This window comes from Somniosus microcephalus, chromosome 18 (assembly GCF_052327205.1).
Source record: "Somniosus microcephalus isolate GS21.2 chromosome 18, FLI_Smic_1.0, whole genome shotgun sequence".
In the NCBI taxonomy this organism is placed as follows: domain Eukaryota; kingdom Metazoa; phylum Chordata; class Chondrichthyes; order Squaliformes; family Somniosidae; genus Somniosus; species Somniosus microcephalus.
This window is the reverse complement of record NC_141004.1, coordinates 21,459,953-21,479,318: the sequence shown is the minus strand read 5'-3', so window position 1 is coordinate 21,479,318 and position 19,366 is coordinate 21,459,953. Positions and strand designations below refer to the sequence as shown.

The window sequence follows — 19,366 nt, the reverse complement described above, 5'->3', positions numbered from 1 at the left end:
TAATTTTTTATTATTACTCTACATCTATATTTCAGAAGGGTATTGGATATATACTTGAAAAGGAAACATTTGCAGGGCTATGGGGAAAAGGCAGGGGAGTGGGACTAATTGGAGAGCTCTTTCAAAGAGCCAGCACAGGCACGATGTAGGAATGGCCTCCTTCTGTGCTGTCTCTCTAATCCTGACTTGAGGAAAGTAAAATACTGCAGAGGCTGGCAATTTGAACCGCCAATGGTGGAGCGATTAAAATCGGGGATGCGCAAGAGGCCTTAATAGGAGGAACGCAGAGATCGCGGAGGGTTGTAGGGCTGGAGGAGGTTACAGAGAGGCCACAGTGGTGAGGCCATGGAGGGATTTAAAAACAAGGATGAGAATTTTAAAATCGAGGCATTGCTGGACTGGGAGCCAATGTAGGTCACAAGAAGTAAAAGGAAACCACTTGGGTGTAACATGAAAAAACATACTTTAACGTCAGAGAATGATTGGAATATAAAATCTGTCGGTTTACAGTGAATATAGGCGCTTGTCTATCACTGACAAATCCTTGAACGCACATCAACAAGACAAGAATCAGACAAACCAGGGTTAGTATTTTGCAATGCTTTGATAGTATTTATTGTTTACTCACAAGAACATATGGTAACATTCAGGGGAAAATCAAATAAAGGATGAAATATTTCAGTGAACAGGTGTGGTAGAAACTAGGTAAAATCGAGGCCAACCCAGGTAATATTAGCAGAAAACCCCATTTACCACAATAGGCATTTAAAGTGAATTGGCTGTAATCAGTCTATTAAGGAAGATCATTTATGTCAAGACAGGGCATCACTTGGAGAAGGTGCAGCTTTACTTCGAGAGATAGTGAAGTAAGTTAGAAGGTTCACAGCTTAGGCAGCTTTAGCGAATCCCATTCTATTATTCCCTCTATCGTAAATAGAATAGAACTCTCTCAGGAAGACGTCACCCAAGATCCAGAATGGTCCATCTCGGGTAGGCGGATACAGGTAGGTTGACTGAATCGCAGCAAAACAAAAGCCATTACTCTGCAAAATGTGAGATAATGACACTCCGTTAGATTCATGAGCATAAATCCTCAAAGTTTCAGCACAAGTTTAATTACTTCATCTATTAGACTAAAAACCTGCGGAAATACTTTCAGTTTACACTTTTCTAGCCTCATAATAGGGCCGACAACAGAAAGATTACTTTTTAAGAGTTAAGAGCTGGGGGAAAAATTCAGCTGATTCGCAAAGCAACTAGCGCCCGGGCACAGCACCACTAACGCCTTCCGTGAAATTCAGCGGGAGGTTAGCGTTCAGTGATAACCATTAGCACGCCGTGATGCTGCACCTCCTGCGATGACGTCATCACTGTGCGCAGCGCCCCGCTCGCAACCCAGCCATGATCTTCGGTAGTGCCTTATTGCCGGAGGCTATATCCGACAGAGTCAGGGGGGGGGCCTACCTGCGGCCGGGGCTGCGCAAATTAAAGGGGAGGTGCCGGGCAGCCATTTTTGTTGCTGGCCACCTGCCAGCACCTGCCCCCGTTGCTGTCTCCGGCCTCCTGTGAAGCCCCCCCACCATGGGGTGTCGGCTGCGCTCCGTGAGCCCGGCACTTCTCAAGTACCAGGCATAAGATTTTTAAAGGTTTTCTGCGGGCGGAGGGTGTGCAGAAAGCGGACCTCTCCCCCCTGCCCCCGCAGAGGCCCTTCTCCCGGTCAGGCAGAGGATCTGTCAAGAGGATTTTTGACAGATCGGAAGTGCCGGTTTTAAGCGCATGCACTTCGCACACCTGAAACCGGTACTTTCGCGGCCCCTACGGGTGTGTACGCAGCTCGTGCACTCCCGTAGGGATCGGAAAATATGGGCCATTAATAGGTTAAAGAGATTAATGTTAATGTCCACATTTATGGATTTTTTATTTACTTTATTTTATATGGCGGTCAGGTATCTCTGACAGTCAGGTTTTTGACTCCCATTGGAATAGCTCAAGTTGAGTCTCCATATCTTCAGCCATTTGAAAATGGGAATTTGAGAATTCCTCCACCAGTATGTAGAATGTGTGAGGTGACAGTGAACTCCACTGGAGGAAGGGGAGGGCAGGGAAGGGAAGGGGAAAATATCTCCCAGTGGATCTATATTCTGCCCCACACAATTGGCCTCCTGTTAAATGATAATAGCTTCATTAAAAGTGGTCATAGAGAAATTTATAACACAACCCCTCACTGAAAGGTGACATTATGAAGAGAGAGCGAATGGAAGTTAGATTATAAAACCGACATCCTGTTTTGCCCTCCCCTCAAATAATAACATTTTCCTTGTGCACTGTGTGCAACAAAAATCATAAAACATCTTCTTTATAAAGGGTTTGTGATTTTATTGCAACTAGCGCACAAAGGAAATCTTTGCCTAATATTTCTAAGGTTTCACAGTTAACAAAACAGACAGATTCTCCAGTCAATGTTGCAGCTATTCTGACTAAACTGAGTCACGTTGCGCATTGGTTTTAAAAAAAAAGACAGTATCTGTCGTACACACCTGTCTGATGTAGGCCGAGGCTGGAATAGTGAGTTTAGCGTCGTTGATGATAAAGGTCAATGAAGGCATGCTTGCAATAGAGTCACAGTTGACAACGTACTATTGAATAAAGAAGAAAACATTCAGTAGATCTGCATGTGTAGCTCGAACGGAAGACGCACAGCAAGGAATTGTTGGAGACGTTACTAATTCCACAGATAACCTATTTCACACAGCTTGATTTCCACTGGAGGAGAGAACCACAAGAAGAGATTGAATCGAGGCTTTTATAATCAAGGCCTTTGGTAGAGTGAATTGGACAAGAGAATTTCCTCCAGCTCGGGAGTCAAAGACAACGGGTCATCAATTTAAAATTCTTACTAAGAGAGTTAGGAGAGGGATTAGGGGAAATTTCTTTACTCAGGGAGTTGTTATAACTTGGAGTGCTTTGCCACAGAGGCGAGGGCCTTACTCTGTATTTTGTTATATTGAATTAAACAATCACACAAATCACTGAAAGTAGCGACACACATTAGCAAGGCCATAAAAAAAGGCAAACCAAGCACTCGGGTTTATTTCTTGAGGGATTGAATGTAAAAGTAGAGAAGTTATGCTAAACTTGTATTGAACCTTGGTTAGACCACACTTGGAGTACTGCGTACAGTTCTGGTCACCATATTACAAAAAGGATATAGAGGCACTGGAGAGGGTGTAAAAAAGATTTACAAGGATGATACCAGAAATGTGAGGGTATACATATCAGGAAAGGATGAACAGGCTGGGTCTCTTTTCTCTTGAAAAGAGAAGGCTGAGGGGTGACCTAATAGAGGGCTTTAAAATGATGAAAGGTTTAGATAGAGTGGATACAGAGAGAATGTTTCCACTTGTGGGGAAGAGCAAAACTAGAGGCCATCAATATAAGATAGTCACCAAGAAATCAAATAGGGAATTCAGAAGGAACTTCTTTACCCAGAGAGTGGTGAGAATGTGGAACTCACTACCACAGGGAGTGGTTGAAGTGAATAGTATAGATGCATTTAAGGGGAGGCTAGATAAGCATATGAGGGAGAAGGGAATAGAGGGTTATGCTGATAGGTTTAGATGAGGGAAGACTGGAGGCGGCTCGAGTGGAGCATAAATGCTGGCATGGACTGGTTGGGCCGAATGGCCTGTTTCTGTGCCGTATATCCTATGTAATCCTATGTAAACTCTCTTCTAAAATGTCCCAGTATCACAGGGCCCTATGAAGGCTAAAATGGCTTTGTAAAGCCAAATGTTGTTCAATGTTTTCTTTGATAAGGACCACGTGCAATCACACAGCACAATACTAGTAACATGTTCTGATGAAATTCCTTTGTTTTAAGAAAGATGTCGATCCATTTATTTTAAATGTGTTGACACGTTTGTTGCGCATATCACACGACGCGGCTTCAGGACATCATTTTGTGCCTTAGGAGCAGCCGTGTCAGAGACCTGGGAAAGAGGTCCCTTTCCTGCCCTTTGGCTGTGGGACAGTGTTTGGCATCGAGGGACTCAAACAAGTATTATAGTCCAGGATAAAGACATATTCAAAATTGATATTGGGTCCAACCAGCATTTGTAGTCAGTGGCTATCTGCAAAATGATGATCATGTGTAAATCATGGTATAAAGGGCATGATTTGAAATTCTGCCATCTTTTAAGATAATTGGCAAAAGAACCAGGGGGATGACAAGAATTGATTTTTACACAGCAAGTTGTTATGATCTGGAATGCACTGCCTGAAAGGGTGGTGGATCCAGATTCAATAGAAACTTTCCAAAGGGAATTGGATAAATACTTGAAAAGGAGAAACATTTGCAGGGCTATGGGGAAGGAGCAGTGGAGTGGGACTAATTGGATAGTTCTTTCAAAGAGCCGGCACAGACACAACGGGTCAAATGGCCTCCTTTTGTGCTGTATGATTCTATGATTGATCATGGCAGTTTACCAAACATTGAACATTTCGTCTCACTGTACAAGAGCAATTGGTATGGGAAACAGAATTCTAGGAACTATAAGCAGATCTATAGAGTTGAAGTCCAAAGAGTTTCTACTGATACTATAAACCTTTGGTGAACCTACACTTCAATGTATTGTCTCGTTTTGGTAACTGTACAGAAAGACACAAAAGGTATTGCAAAGGGTTTGAAGGTGGACAAAGAGAGTGATACCAGCCCTTCAATCAAAATCCGATGAGGAGAAGGTGGTAAGTGAACTAATTCCGCTTTCACTTAGAAAAGGATTACGAGAAACAAGATCCAATCTTTTAAAATCATGAAGCGGTGACATGAAGCAATTGGTGCTCAACCAAGAGAGAGACACTCGGCAATCTAAAGCCAGGAACCATGGACTTTAATTACACAAATCAACTAGCACAGCAAATGAGAACTCAAATGAAGCAATCAAAGAAGAAATGGACAGATCTGTGCTTCAACAGGGAGCAGAGAGAAACATTCTTGGTAACAAGGCAGAAGGGAAATCAAATTAATCTTCATAAAGGTTTTCCTCAATCCAAGCTTTTTCTGCTCATTGTATGGGGTGATAATATAATTTTGAAGCCTTTATTTTGCACAAAACCAGCAAAATGTGGCTGTCTAGTGCTGGGACAGCGACATTTTATTTTTGCACCAAACACTCCCTTGTCATAGGCAGTAGAAGTTAAATGCCTCTACACTGCCCCAACAATGTCTATCAAGCGCAGTCTGAAAAGAGCAGGCATTACTGTACTGGTAGGACAATTTCATTTTCCACACCAGCTATCCTTGTGACCCCTCCAAATAAGAGTACAAATTTTGTGCGAATTAGCTAAGACTTAAATCCATTAATGATTCGATGGAGACAATTAAATTAATTTTACTTAGGATTCTTACAGAAATCAGATAGAGGAGACGGTCATCCACCACGATCAGTTGTATCAAACCCAAGTCCCAGAGCTGAAGGGACGGTCTTGTCAACGTAGTTCCACTTTAGTGACCAATAACTGTCACTAAAGCCTTACTGCTGGTACAGTCACAGAATCTGTATCAGTTAGCACTTGTTACAAAAACTTACCGCACCATACTCATCCTGGCTTGCGCCAATGTACTGCATCAGTTCTCCGAGCTCCTGATCTGGTACAGTGAGGTACGAAGTCCCAGTGTCAACCATAGCTTGACATCCTCGGGTACAGAAGGTAGGGTTGTCATTGAGAAACACACTGAAAGACAGAATTACATTGATAGTTATTTATCTTTTTGTTAAATAGTAATTTAGAACCATAATAGCAGTTTCCCAACATTTTTTTTGCTTATGGTTATATCTATTTTTAATTTCCCTACTTTTTCACCTCTTAATTAAGAAGTTCTGGTTTTTACAAACATTTTAGATTTCTGAGTTTAGCATTTTGTCTTCATCTTTCACTTTCAGTATTCTCTACTCATGACCAATTTTCCCTCTAACTTCTTCCCCCTGTGCGGGCCCTTTAAATTTGCGTATCTCTTCCAGCAGCAGCATCTGGTGAGCGGCCTGCGTGGGACCTTACGATTGGCGCGCGGTGATGTGGCCAGTCACCTTAGGAGGAACATTGCTCATGACTCTCATGTTTTTTAAACCTTCCTCCCTTTTAAATTATTCTTTAATTTTTGTTCTGTTAATGTCTGTCTATGTTTTTCTCCTTTTGCTCATTCTAACAAGTGTCTCTTCTAACTTGCTGGAATCTCATTGAGGTCATTACCCACTGTTGCCTGGCAGTATTTTTCACTCTATGGGATAGATGCAGGCAGCAATCAGATCAGATCTGAGGCACTGCCACCTACACAGCAGGATATGTCCGAGACCACACTCAACATAAAGGGGGAGAAATTCAGTATCACCCCGTTTGGGGCGCCTTTATCAGCCGTGCGCAAAGTTTAGCGCCTGGCGCTAATTATCACCTCCGACGGCAAACGTGGCTTTTATCGCCCCTGGAGGTGAATGGAGCGCTAAATCAGGCGCTTCACACCTGCCTTAAGGCACAGAGGCCGAGCAGCGAGGCGCTACCTCAGAGCGCTGGCGAAGCAAGGAAGGGCAAATCAAAATAAACCTGCAAAGTGGTGCTCAGTACCCAAAATCGCTTCACACAGCGTTGAATCTCTCCAGAAGTCTCTCTCGCTCTCAGAATGCGTGGTGCAAAAATGTCACCAACAAAAAAAGGCAGGAAGCGGTCACTTTTAAATAGCGCTCCCCCAGTCCCTTTCTGACAGCAAAACGCTCCCCTCAACCTGTTGTTGCTAGCGGCAGGCGGTAAGGCAGGGGGCGCCACTCAATATCCGGTCCCGGGCGCTACCAGGGCGTTGCGCACTCGACTGACGTCATGATCTGCCGGCGCAGGAGATCGTGGCGGTAGTGTTTAGCGCCGCCGCAAAATGTCTAGTTAATTTTGCGAGCGGCGCAAATATCGCCGCGCCCGGGCGCTAGTTGCTTTGCGCCCCATTAGCGCCCTCTTAACAACTGAATTTTTCCCCCAAGATGTTAAAGACCATCGATGCCAGTACCATATCCAATATATACCAACAATTCTGGAATTTATCTGATAATAATATACTGAGTGAAATAGAAATGGTTAATCTTGATCACCATTTCAAGTTACCTCCTATTTACAGCACAGAAACAGGTCATTCTGCCCAACAGGTCTACGATGGTGTTTATGCTCCACACAAGCCTCCTCCCACCCTTCTTCACCTAACCGCATCCACATATCCTTCTATACCTTTCTCCCTCATGTGTTTATCTAGTTTCCCCTTAAATGCATCTATGCGAGTCGCCTCAACTACTCCTTGTGGTATTGCGTTCCACATTCTAACCAATTTCTGTGTAAAGAAGTTTTCTTGAATTCCCTATTGGATGTATTAGTGACAAGCTTATATTTATGGCCCCTAGTTCTGGTTTCTCCGCAAGTGAAAACATCTTCTCTATGTCTACCCTATCAAACACTTTCACAATCTTAAAGACTTCTATAAGGTCATCCCTCAGTCTTCTCTTTTCTAGAGAAAAGAGCCCCAGCCCGTTCAATCTTTCCTGATAGGTATAACCTCTCAGTTTGGTATCATCCTAGTAAATCTTTTTTGCACCTTCTCCAGTTAAAACATGACTGCAGCACAAGAGGACACAGGTAGAAACTGATAAAAGGTACAATGTCACAAGGCAGTTCTTCACACTAAAAGTGATTCATACCTCAAATGTTCTTCCAGACAGGATAATGGTGGCAAAAATCTCTGGAGTCATATAAACAGCAATTAGACACTGTGAGGTAGTGATGAAAAGTTTCTGTTGAAGGTGAACTGGACGGGCCAAATGGCCTCCTGCCTCTGCACATCTCTTTTTAAGCAAGATTGAAAGTATCTATGCACAGAGCTTCAAGTTTGTATTGTGTATGTCACTAGGATTTGTGTTTTGTAGACTTTTACTTTTTTTACTCATTCATGGGATGTGGGCGTTGCTGGCAAGGCCAGCATTTATTGCCCATCCCTAATTGCCCTCAAGAAGGTGGTGGTGAGCCGCCTTCTTGAATACAACTGAGCGGCTTGCTAGGCTATTTCAGAGGGCAGTTAAGAGTCAACCACATTGCTGTGGGTCCGGCGTCACATATAGGCCAGACCGGGTAAGGACGGCAGATTTCCTTCCCTATAAGACAATAATGAACCAGATGGGTTTTTACGACAATCTGGTAGTTTCATGGTCAGCATTACTGATAATAATTGTTTTATTCCAGATTTATTTTAATTGAATTTAAATTCCCCAGCTGCCATGGTGGGATTTGAACTCATGTCTGCTCTAATTCATTGTATTTATATAACTTAGTCCTCAAGGTGATCTGTGGCCAGTACCAGCCCGCTGGGTAAGCAATCACTCATTATCCATTTTACTGTTCTTCCTTTCTTACTTACCCTTGCATGTAGATAAGCCAGTACATTTCCTGAAGAACAGGGACCCAGGTAATTTCACCAGTATACAGCTTATTGTCAATTCCTCCAAATGTCACTTCACCACCGTCTTGACTATTTGGAACCCTGGAATGAAGAAATATATTCAGCTTTACTAATGTTTCAATTAGTCCTTCAGCAATTTGACATAATTTGTCCTCATCTAGCTTCAAGTTACTGACAGAAACATGAGTCCCACTAACTCCTCCACCCACTGGGATAGTCCTGTAACTGGTTTAGGCAAAATATATTGCCTTAGATTCTGCATCACAGTTAGCATCAAGCAATCTATGACCAACAGTATTTAACTATAAAAGGTTCATCATTATTTTGAATTATAGTATAGGCTCATATTACTCGCACATGACACTGCTCCATACAAACATGAACTATGGCTTAGTAACTCCAGATTATATACTGGTCTTGTACAAAAATGTACTGTAGTGATGTCCCGCTTTCAACACCTGGCTCAGCTTCAGTTGTGGCTCAGTGGGTAGCACTCTCACCACTGAGTCAGAAGGCTGGGGGTTCAAGTCCCACTCCAGAAAATGATGCACAAAATCTAGGCTGTTACTCCAGTGTAATACTGAGGGAGCGCTGCACTGTCGGAGGTGCTGTCTTTCGGATGAGACATTACACCAAGGCCCCGTCTGCTCTCGCAGGTGGGTATAAACGATCCCATGGCACTATTTTGAAGAAGAGCTTGGGAGTTCTACTGGTGGCCTGGCCAATATTTATCCCTCAACCAACATCATTAAAAAAACAGATTATCTCGTCATTATCACATTGCTGATTGTGGGACTTTGCTGTGCACAAATTGGTTGCCATGTTTCCTGCATTATAATAGTGACTACACTTAATATGTAGTTTTACTCAGTTTCTCCGTCTCCGCCGCATCTGCTCTGACGATGCCACCTTCCACACCAGTGCTTCCGACATGTCTTCCTTTTTCCTCAACCGAGGATTCCCCTCTACTGTGGTTGACACGGCCCTCGACCGTGTCCGTTCTATCTCCTCCACTTCTGTCCTCACCCCTGCCCCTCCCTCCCGGAACCACGATAGGGTTCCCCTTGTCTTCACCTTTCACCCCACCAGCCTCCACATTCAACAGATCATCCTCCGCCATTTCCGCCACCTCCAGCGTGATCCCACCACCAAACGCATCTTCCCCTCCCCTCCCCTTTCAGCATTCCGTAGGGACCACTCCCTCCGAGACACCCTAGTCCACTCCTCTATCACCCCCAGCACCCCTTCCCCTTCGCCCGGCACCTTCCCATGCAAGTGCAGGAGATGCAACACCTGCCCTTATACCTCCCCCCTTCCCACTGCCCAGGGCCCCAAACACCCCTTCCAGGTAAAACAGCGATTTACTTGTACTTCTTGCAATCTAGTATACTGTATCCGCTGCTCACGATGTGGTCTCCTCTACATTGGGGAGACCAAACGCAGATTGGGTGACTGTTTTGTGGAACACCTCTGTTCAGTCCGTAAGGGTGACCCCGAGCTTCCGGTCACCTGTCACTTTAATTCACTGCCCCATTCCCACTCAGACCTCACCGTACTCGGGCTCTTGCATTGTTCCACGGAAACCCAGCGTCAGCTCGAGGAACAGCACCTCATCTTCCGATTAGGCACTTTACAGCCTTCCGGACTCAATATCGAGTTCAACAATTTCAGATCATAACCTCGGCCCCTATTACATTTTTATATATATATTTTATCCACTCCTTTGTTTTGTGCCCTTCCCCTTTTTTTCTCTCCCACATGGCAGCTGTCTCATTCTGACAGCGCATTTCACACCTAATCTAGAGCCGTCTTTTGTCTCTTTACTAGTCCTATCACCATCTCGTCTGGTTTTGAATACCTCTTAATGTCTCTTCACTTCTGTTTTATTCTTTCATCCCCATTTCCCAGCCTCCAAACTGGCCTTTTAATCTGTTTCATTTCCTGTGTTTTTTCAGTCCTGACGAAGGGTTTTGACCTGAAACGTTGAATCTATTTCTCTCTCCACGGATGTTGCCTGGCCTGCTGAGTTTTTCCAGCATTTTCTGTTGTTATTTCTTAATATGTAGTTAATTGGCTGTAAAGTGCTTTGGAATATCCTGAGGACATGGAAGTCTTTCTTTAATCACCTATTTGAGCACCAGACTATAGGATTCCCATGGTTTCTTATGAAACTTCTCTCTCTGCTTTGAACAAATCCCATCAGTTAAATACTGGCAGCCGTTTGGCTCATTTCAATATTTCAGTATGATCCCATACTCTTACCTGCCCAGATATATAGAAAACAGATGCTCTGACACCAGATTGTCGCTCATCATGCTATCAAACACTGTTGTGGCGCCCCCTGCTGAAAGTGATGGGTATGCAAGACCGAGGATTCCGTCAAACTTTGAATAATAAAAGGCCGACCCAGGTTCACTCTCACTGAGGCCAAACTCCTGCTTTGGAATAGATATGCCTGCAACCTTGGGTGGGGAGACAAAAAGAGAACCAGAAAATATTACACTAAGTTTAGAAACAAGACAACATTGAGCTGACAGACGATTCCAATGCCTTGGCCATTGATTGATTAATCCTAACCCAACAACTGTGCTCCGAATACAGATTCTTTCAAAATCAGCAGAAGGCTTCTATTCCTTTAGGTCATTTTGTTCAAATACCAGACTGGGCACAATCCCACCTCAGACTGAGGGAGCTGCCACCAAACTCCTCCTGTGCCATAGTAACGCTACTCTACAACCCACCAACTGGAGCAAGACAGAGGAGGCAGTTCTATGTCGCTGTTTGCCCTTTTTTTAGGGCAGTGCCTCACCTTCCTTCAAGCTCCTCTCTGGTTTTGTTTGGGAAGATGGAGCGTGTGGGGAATCTCAGGCCTCAATCTGAGTCCCACAAGTGACATTGTAATTGCTCACAAGGCTGGCGACAGAAACAAAGTGTTCTTAGTACAGGTTTCACTTGAGCTCGTGCCTTTTGGAAATCAAGTACGCTAACATTACACTTTGAGTTTACTGCAACAATATATAGAGATTAATGAATATTACAAATGAGTTATTATAAAGGTAGCGATCAGTTCAACTGATGACATCATAAACCTTTGAAGAAAAATGCAAGCAGCACGAGATGAGATTCTGGCTTTAAAGTCATTCCCTGGTACCTGCAATTGTTGATAATATGTAGGCTACTCCTCTAATTCAAAATCGCTGAATTAAAATTATCTGATAATCTGATTTTTATTAATAAATTATCACTTTGCCGTGTTATTTCCATTGCTTGATTAAAATTCATGGATCAATTATTAAACTTTTTTTTCATTCATTCACGTGATGTGGGCATTGCTCGTAAGGCGAGCATTTATTGCCCATCCCTAATTGCCCTCGAGAAGGTGGTGGTCAGCTGCCTTTTTGACAACTGAGTGGCTTGCTGGGCCATTGCAGAGGGCAGTTAAGAGTCAGCCACATTGCTGTGGGTCTGAAAGTCACATACAGGCCAGACCAGGTAAGGACGGCAGATTTCCTTCCCTAAAGGGCATTAGTGAACCAGATGGGTTTTTACAACAATCCGATAGTTTCATGGTCACCATTACTGATACTAGCTTTTTATTCCAAATTTATTTAACTGAATTTAAATCCCCACGTTGCCATGGTGGGATTTAGAACTCATGTCTCTGGGTCATCAGTACAGGCATTTGGATTACTAGTCCAGTAACATAATGCTAATGTTCCCATTAATAAATGACTGAACTGCCAGGAGTAGACTGTATCCTGCTTCAGTTTTATGTGGACTTTTTACAGTTTTGGTCAGGCAATGGCCAGCCATGCAGGTCAGTAATACCGTGCATCGCTGGCGTGTGTTGACTAACCCAAACACGAGAAAATGACTGTCATATCATCATTGTAAGAAACAGTGCGCAGTTAATATCTAGGAACCAATCTGCAATGGCTGAGGCTTTCTGTCTCACACCCACCAATACTTTGGCAGATCCAGGCTGGGTGTGAAGCAGAAAGCAACTTGGGGACGCCTTCCGCTGTGTCCCTGACTCCCTGCCAATTCCCACTGGGGATCTGGTCGAGGGAAAGTGTGCCCGTCCACATGTGGGCCGGCACATGTTAAATACCCATGGGTTTGTGCTCTTTGAACGCTGGGCACAGGTGCCTGGGGTCCAGCATTCAGAAATCAGCAGAGACGGCCCGAGGGCCCAAATTGAAAAGCGAGGAATTACTTATTATCTGTTTCGTCAAAGGCTGGAGAAAGGTATTTGATCATTCGATGATCAAAAAAATTGGAGAAATAGTCATTTCACGGTAGGCCTGGCCCAGTACGTCTCTGCCCCCATTGTGGTATAACCCCCTGGCAAACCTCATATACCCTGGTATAACCCCACCTTCTGCATGTAAACGACCCTGGGGTTACAGGAGCAGGAGTAGGCCATTCGGTTGGAAGTACAGCTGGAATCAGCAGGGCACCTGTAGGATTGTGGAGGTCCCGCCCTGCCAATCACTGAGGCGTGGAAAGCCTTTAGCTGTGACTCAGTTGGTAGCATTCTCACCTCTGAGTCAGAATGTTGTGGGTTCAAGTCTTACTCCAGGGATTTGAGCACAAATTCTAGGCTGACACTTTTGTGCAGTACTGAGGGAGTGCTGCACTGTCGGAGGTGCCGTCTTTCAGATGAGGCATTAAAGCTGAGGCCCCACCTGCCCTCTCAGGTGGACGTAAACCTATCCCATGGCACTATTTCGAAGAAGAGCAGGGCCAATATTTATCCCTCAACTAACATCATTAAAAACAGATTACCTGGTCATTATCTCATTGCTGTTTATGGGACCTTGCTGAGCCCAAATTGGTTGCCACGTCTCCTACATTAAAACTGTGACTATATTTCAAAAATACTTCATTGGCTGTAAAGTGCATTGGGAGGTCCTGAGGCCACAGAAGGCATTATATAAATGCAAGGTCAATGACTGGTACCTTTTTGGTCATTACCATATAATACTTACATTCACTGTATCGTATCCAAAATAGCCACTCAAACTACCAGAGCCGTAAGCTATGCTGAAGCTTTGTTTTTTTGTGGTGAATGTTGAGGATTTAGTTGGATTGTATCTGGTGTGATCCACTGAAAAGAGAGGAATAAATCATGATCTCTTCCTGAAAGGCTGTGGGGAGTTAGTTGACCATACAATGACAAAATAAACTGGGGAAACAATCACTTGCGTGAGTTATACTTACTACATGTTGGGCTGTTACAGTAGATGGATGGGAGCCAAAGGTTGGATGAACCAGTGTCGAACAGAACTGTGAAACTCTGGGGTGGGGTACCAACAGTAATGGGTCCATAGTAGAAGTTCTGGTGCAAGTTTGAAAACGGAAATTAGAATTGATAATTTTTACACTGGGTAACTGTGTCATTAATCAAAAAGGCTAATGGAATGCTGGCCTTTATATCTAGAGGACTAGAATACAAGGGGGTAGAAGTTATGCTGCAGCTATACAAAGCCCTGGTTAGACCACACCTGGAGTACTGTGAGCAGTTCTGGGCACCACACCTTAGGAAGGATATATTGGTCTTGGAGAGAGTGCAGCGTAGGTTTACCAGAATGATACCCAGACTCCAAGGGTTAAGTTACGAGGAGAGATTACACAAACTAGGGTGGTATTCCCTAGAATTTAGAAATTTAAGGGGTGATCTGATCGAAGTTTTCAAGATATTAAGGGGAACAGATAGGGTAGAGTGAGGGAAACTATTTCCGCTGGTTGGGGATTCTAGGACTAGGAGGCATTGTGTAAAAATTAGAACCAGACCTTTCAGGAGTGAAATTAGGAAATATTTCTTCACACAAAGGGTGGAAGAAGTTTCGAACTCTCTTCCGCAAATGACAATTGATGCTAGATCAATTGTTAATTTTAAATCGGAGATTGATAACTTTCTGTTAACCACAGGTATTAAGGGATATGGGCCAGAGGCGGGTAGATGGAGTTAGATCGCAGATCAGCCATGATCTCATTGAATGGCGGAACAGGCTCGAGGGGCTGAACGGCCTCCTCCTATTCCTATCAGTAGAGGAGCCCAAAATGTCACAATTTATTTTAGTGATGAGTCATTAAAAGTAGAAGAGCTCCACTAGTGTTTAAAGGGAGAATAACTCGGAAACGAAAGCTTGAGGAAAGGTTCAGCGATTGGCTTAAATAAAAACAGAAAATGCTGGAAATACTCAGCAGGTCAGGCAGCATCTGTGGAGAGAGAAACAGAGTTAACGTTTCAGGTCGATAACCCTTCGTCAGAACTGGAAAGAGTTAGAGATGGAACAGGTTTTTAAGCAAGTGCAGAAGCAAGAAAAGGGGGGCGGGGAGCTTACGTTGAGCTTCATTGAAACAGTGTAAGAGACTCAGGACAGAGAGGTCAGAGTGGGAGTAGAGCGGATAATTAAAGTGACAGGCCACCGCAAGCTTGGGGGTCACGCTTGCAGACTGAACGGAGGTGTTCCGCAATGTGGTCACCCAATCTGCGTTTGGTCTCCCCAATGTAGAGGAGACCGCATCGTGAGCAGCAAATGCAGTATACTAAATTGAAAGAAATACAAGTCAATCGCTGTTTCACCTGGAAGGAGTGTTTGGGGCCCTGGACGATGGGAAGGGCGGAGGTAAAAGGGCAGGTGTTGTATCTCCTGCGCTTGCACGGGAAGGTGCCATGGGAACAGGAGGGGGTGTTGGGGGTGATTGAGGAGTGGACCAGGGTGTTGCGGAGGGAACGGTTATTAGCTTGTTGCGTTGGGGCATTCCCATGCTCTTCTCCTTAGTAAGTTGGCAGCTACCGAAGGAATTACTCTGAAAACCCAATAGTGAACTGAGAAATGAAAGTGCTGGCAGAGTTTACAATCACCAGCCTGTCTGCTCATTGTACCTGCTGATATGTGAACTGGAAACTCAAACCCAAAGCAGCAGCCCGTTAACCCGGCCTCACTTGACTACATTGAGTTGGTTTCCCTTTTTACTTACATCGATGTAATTCAGGAGCGGCTCATTTGCATCCTCCGACTGGTATCCGGGGAAGAGATGGCGGTACTTCAAGGCGGGATCACACTTGTGAGTTTCTAAGAACTGTTTCAGCTCCCCGCGCTCCTTCAGGATCTCGCGCACAGATTTGCATCTGTGCAAAGGCACTCTGAGATGATAAAAACCCATTATCAGCGATCAAATAATTGTGAGCGGAGCAAGCTTTGTTTAAAAATGGAAATCATGAACCGCACTGTCATTCCAAGATTCAACAAGGGTTCAAATCAAAACAGTTCAGGTCCCCACGAGAACTGAGTGGGGAAATGAGGACCTTTCTCAAACTATTAATCTTGATTTATTTCTGGATTTCATGCATAGTGACTTGTTTAGAATCAAAGCGCATTCCTGCAGACTTTATACAAGCTTGTGCTGATCCCCCCAAAAAATCTGTGAATAATGACCTTTTGTCAAACCTTATGATGGACTCTATGGGGGAAAAATTGGGTTGCTTTGCGCCTCCCCAAGGGGGCGCTAACAGGGCACATAGCACCGAGTGCCTGCGCGCGGCACCACTAACGCCTCCCACGAAATTCAGCGGAAGGTTAACGGCGGCGGTAGCTGGTAGCACCCCGCAGTGCTGCGCATCCGGTGATGACATCATCGTCATGCGCAGCACCCCGCTCGTGCCCCGCTCGCTAACTTGGCTCGCGCCCCCTGACCTACCACCGGGCGTTATGCCCGACAGCGTCAGGGTGGTGTTTCAGTGGCCGCGGTGGCACAAATTAAAGGGCGGGCGCCCGTTTTTCTTGAGCCTCCTGCCAGCACCAGCCTCCTTTCGCCTCGTCCTGCAGGGTGCCGGCCGCGATCAGTCATCCCGGTACTCCTCTTGAGTGCCGGGCTCTTCTGCCGGCACCCCGCTCCCCGGTGGTCCAGCATGGCCCCAGTGCACGCTGTGCTAGGCCCCTCCCCTTTAATCAGGGGAGGGAGGCCTGTAACACCGCGGCGCTACGTGCCAACGCATGCGGCGCTGTTGCACGTAACGCCGCGAAAATTGAATGGGAGTGCCCCAAGAGGGAGGGGGAGCGCTTCCAGTAGCGCCCCGCCTCCTGTTTGGGGCACTTCGATTCAATTTGCGGTGTTGGGGCGATAATTTTTTGGGGGCGCTAAAAGCAGCGCCCCGGCGAAGTTAGTGCCCCAAAGGGGGCGTGACCCAATTTTTCCTCCGTGGTACACATTTAATCTCTTGGAAGGAAGTTTGAAAAATTTATCCCAGAATTTCTGTCCCTCCCCACAGTGTACCACGATCCAGCCCAGAAGGGTACCTTGACACAGATGGCAATGCCTTAGTCCCAGTAGTACAGGAACCATGGTGTTCCATTAATTATTGCTCATCTCTCCCCAAAGTTATCCCTACAGCCTTCAGTCTCCCTCTTAATTAGATGCTCATCCAACTCTTTTGTTTGAATTATTTAAGTGACACAGCCTGGCTTACTTGGTAGCACTCTGATGAGTCAATCAGAAGGCTGTGGGATCATGAGCCAACACTTTAGTACAGTGCTGAGGGAGTGCTGCATTTCTCAGAGGTGCCTTTTTTGGACGAGACGTTAAATTAAGGACCTGCCTGTGTGTTTAGGCAGATCTTCAAGCTGTAATGGGCAGATGACAGGGTTGGTATTCTGGACAGGTGAGATCAAATTGGACGAGGAGCCTTCTTCATCCAAACTGATCTAAGCAACTGTGGGAAATAATTTCCTTCTTGCCTTAAACTTGTTAATTTTATACTCGCATCCTCTAGTTCTACATTGTCATTCATTTTGGCAAGTATGGCAATAATCAACCTTTTTGTCCATCCACTTCTAATACGTGTGACTGCAAATGAAGCTCAGCTATCAGGCAGAATTAACTAGCGCCTCTTTTCCCTTTAAACAAGCATCCCTATTAACAGAATATTCACCAACTAGCATATAATCTGGTGAAAATTTCAAGTGGTACAAAGTTATTCAATTGTTTAATGACTTACTTGTAGAAACACTCAGAGAGCTGGATACAGACCAGGGCAAAGATTAACCACTTCATTCTGTTCCTTGGTGTGGTGTCCCGGAATGCTGGTGCCAACAGAGGTCCACACAATTCCTTGAATTGTGCTGGAGATTGGAGCAGTCTGGGTGCCTTTATACTTGCGAGTAAACAGGCGATTTGTTTTTCAACTTCACTAATGAAGGTCATTTTATCTCAAACTATATTATTCCATTGTTCTTTTTTTAATACAAACAAAGTAACCTTAAAATACTTCAACCTTCGTCAACCTTGAACAAAATTTCATGGTCAGGAGACTCGCATCTGAAAACAAGCCAACAACGAACCATTCTGATAATAATTGGATTGTTGCAGTAAAATATGTTTTAATTCTATAATTAGGAGGGAAACTGAGCTATTCCACTCAGTAAGTAACTGTGCATGTATTTATATTGTTCACAAAAAGAAAAACTTGCATTTATATAGCGCCATTCACAACCTCAGGACATCCCAAAGCGCTTTACAGCCAATGAAGTACTTCATGAAGTATCGTCACTGTTGTAATGTAGGGAAAGCTGCAGCCAATTTGTGCACAGCAAGCTCCCACAAACGGCAATGAAATATATGACCAGATAATCTGTTTTAGTGATGTTAGTTGAGGGATAAATATTGGCCAGATCACTGGGGAGAACACCCCTGCTCTTCTTCAAATAGTGCCGTGGGATCTTTTACATTCACCTGAGAGGGCAGACGGGGCCTCAAATTTAACATTTCTTCCAAAAGGCGACACCGCTGACAGTGCAGCACTCCCTCAGTACTGCACTGGAGTGTCAGCCTAGATTTTTGTGCTCAAGTCTCTGGAGTGGGACTTGAACCCACTTGAATTCAGGCGAGGGTACTACCCACTGAACCATGGCTGGCACCTCACAAATCATTATTCCTAAAAATTAAATTACCTTCTGTTTACAATTATTTAATAAAACTCCAATTATTTTTAAAAATGTACTTATATAGTTATGCAGCCATGCATAAAACAATAAAACCATAAATGTTTACAGCACTGGAGGAGGCCATTCAGCACATTGTGTCTGTATCAGCTCTTTGGTACAGTAATCCAAAACTAATCACACTGCCCCACTCTCTCGCCATTGCCCTGTATGATCCTCTGTTTCAAATATTTATCCACTTTTCTCTTCAAAGTTGAAATGGTGTCTGCCTCAACCATTCTCTGTGGTAAAGCACTCCAAGCTCCAACAACCCACTGCGTAAAGAAAATTCGCCAAACCTCTCTACTCATTCCCTCAGAGATAATTTTAAATTGATGACCCCCTTGTCATTCACTCCCCTATTAAATCTTTTCTTGGCCATCTCTGCTCTAGTCTAAATTAGCCCGGTATCTCAAGCCTCTCCTCATAACTATAGCTCCCCTCTCTGGCACCATCTGGGTGAATCTACACTGTGTGCTCTTTATGGCTTTTATGTGGTCTATAGTTGGGTGCTCGAAACTCCACACAGTACTCTAACTGGAGCCTAACAAATATTTTGTGTGAATTCATGACTAATTCTGTACTCTTATTTATAAAGCCCTAAATTCTGTTGGCCTGTTTTATGGGTTTAACTACCTAAACCTGCACTTTGAGGGAATTATGCATTTGAGTCCCATGGTGTTTCTGTTCATCCACACCTTTTGGTGTCTTTCCATTGAGTGCATATCCCCGTCCTTGCTTTTTCTGCCAAAGTGCACCATCTCACACTTAGCCACATCTGACACCTGTCTGCCTGTTCCACTAACCTGTCTACGTCTTCTTGAAGTCTTTCACAGACCTCTGTGCTGTTTGCCTATCCCCTTCCTTTTGTGTCACCAAATTTCGACATGGCTGA

General features: G+C 44.5%; 1 protein-coding gene across 1 annotated transcript; it reads right to left on the bottom strand.

Annotated features, from left to right (window-relative positions):
• Positions 1-585: 585 nt before the first annotated feature.
• On the bottom strand, positions 586-17,621 carry LOC147105106 (gastricsin-like). Its single transcript, XM_086011185.1, has 9 exons — positions 17,490-17,621; positions 15,473-15,638; positions 13,706-13,823; positions 13,474-13,592; positions 10,745-10,944; positions 8,441-8,563; positions 5,589-5,733; positions 2,538-2,636; positions 586-1,043 (listed from the first exon to the last, which is right to left on the bottom strand). Exons 1-9 carry the CDS (start codon positions 17,543-17,545, stop codon positions 888-890), a joined length of 1,182 nt encoding a protein of 393 aa, XP_085867311.1. The 5' UTR covers positions 17,546-17,621; the 3' UTR covers positions 586-887.
• Positions 17,622-19,366: the final 1,745 nt, after the last annotated feature.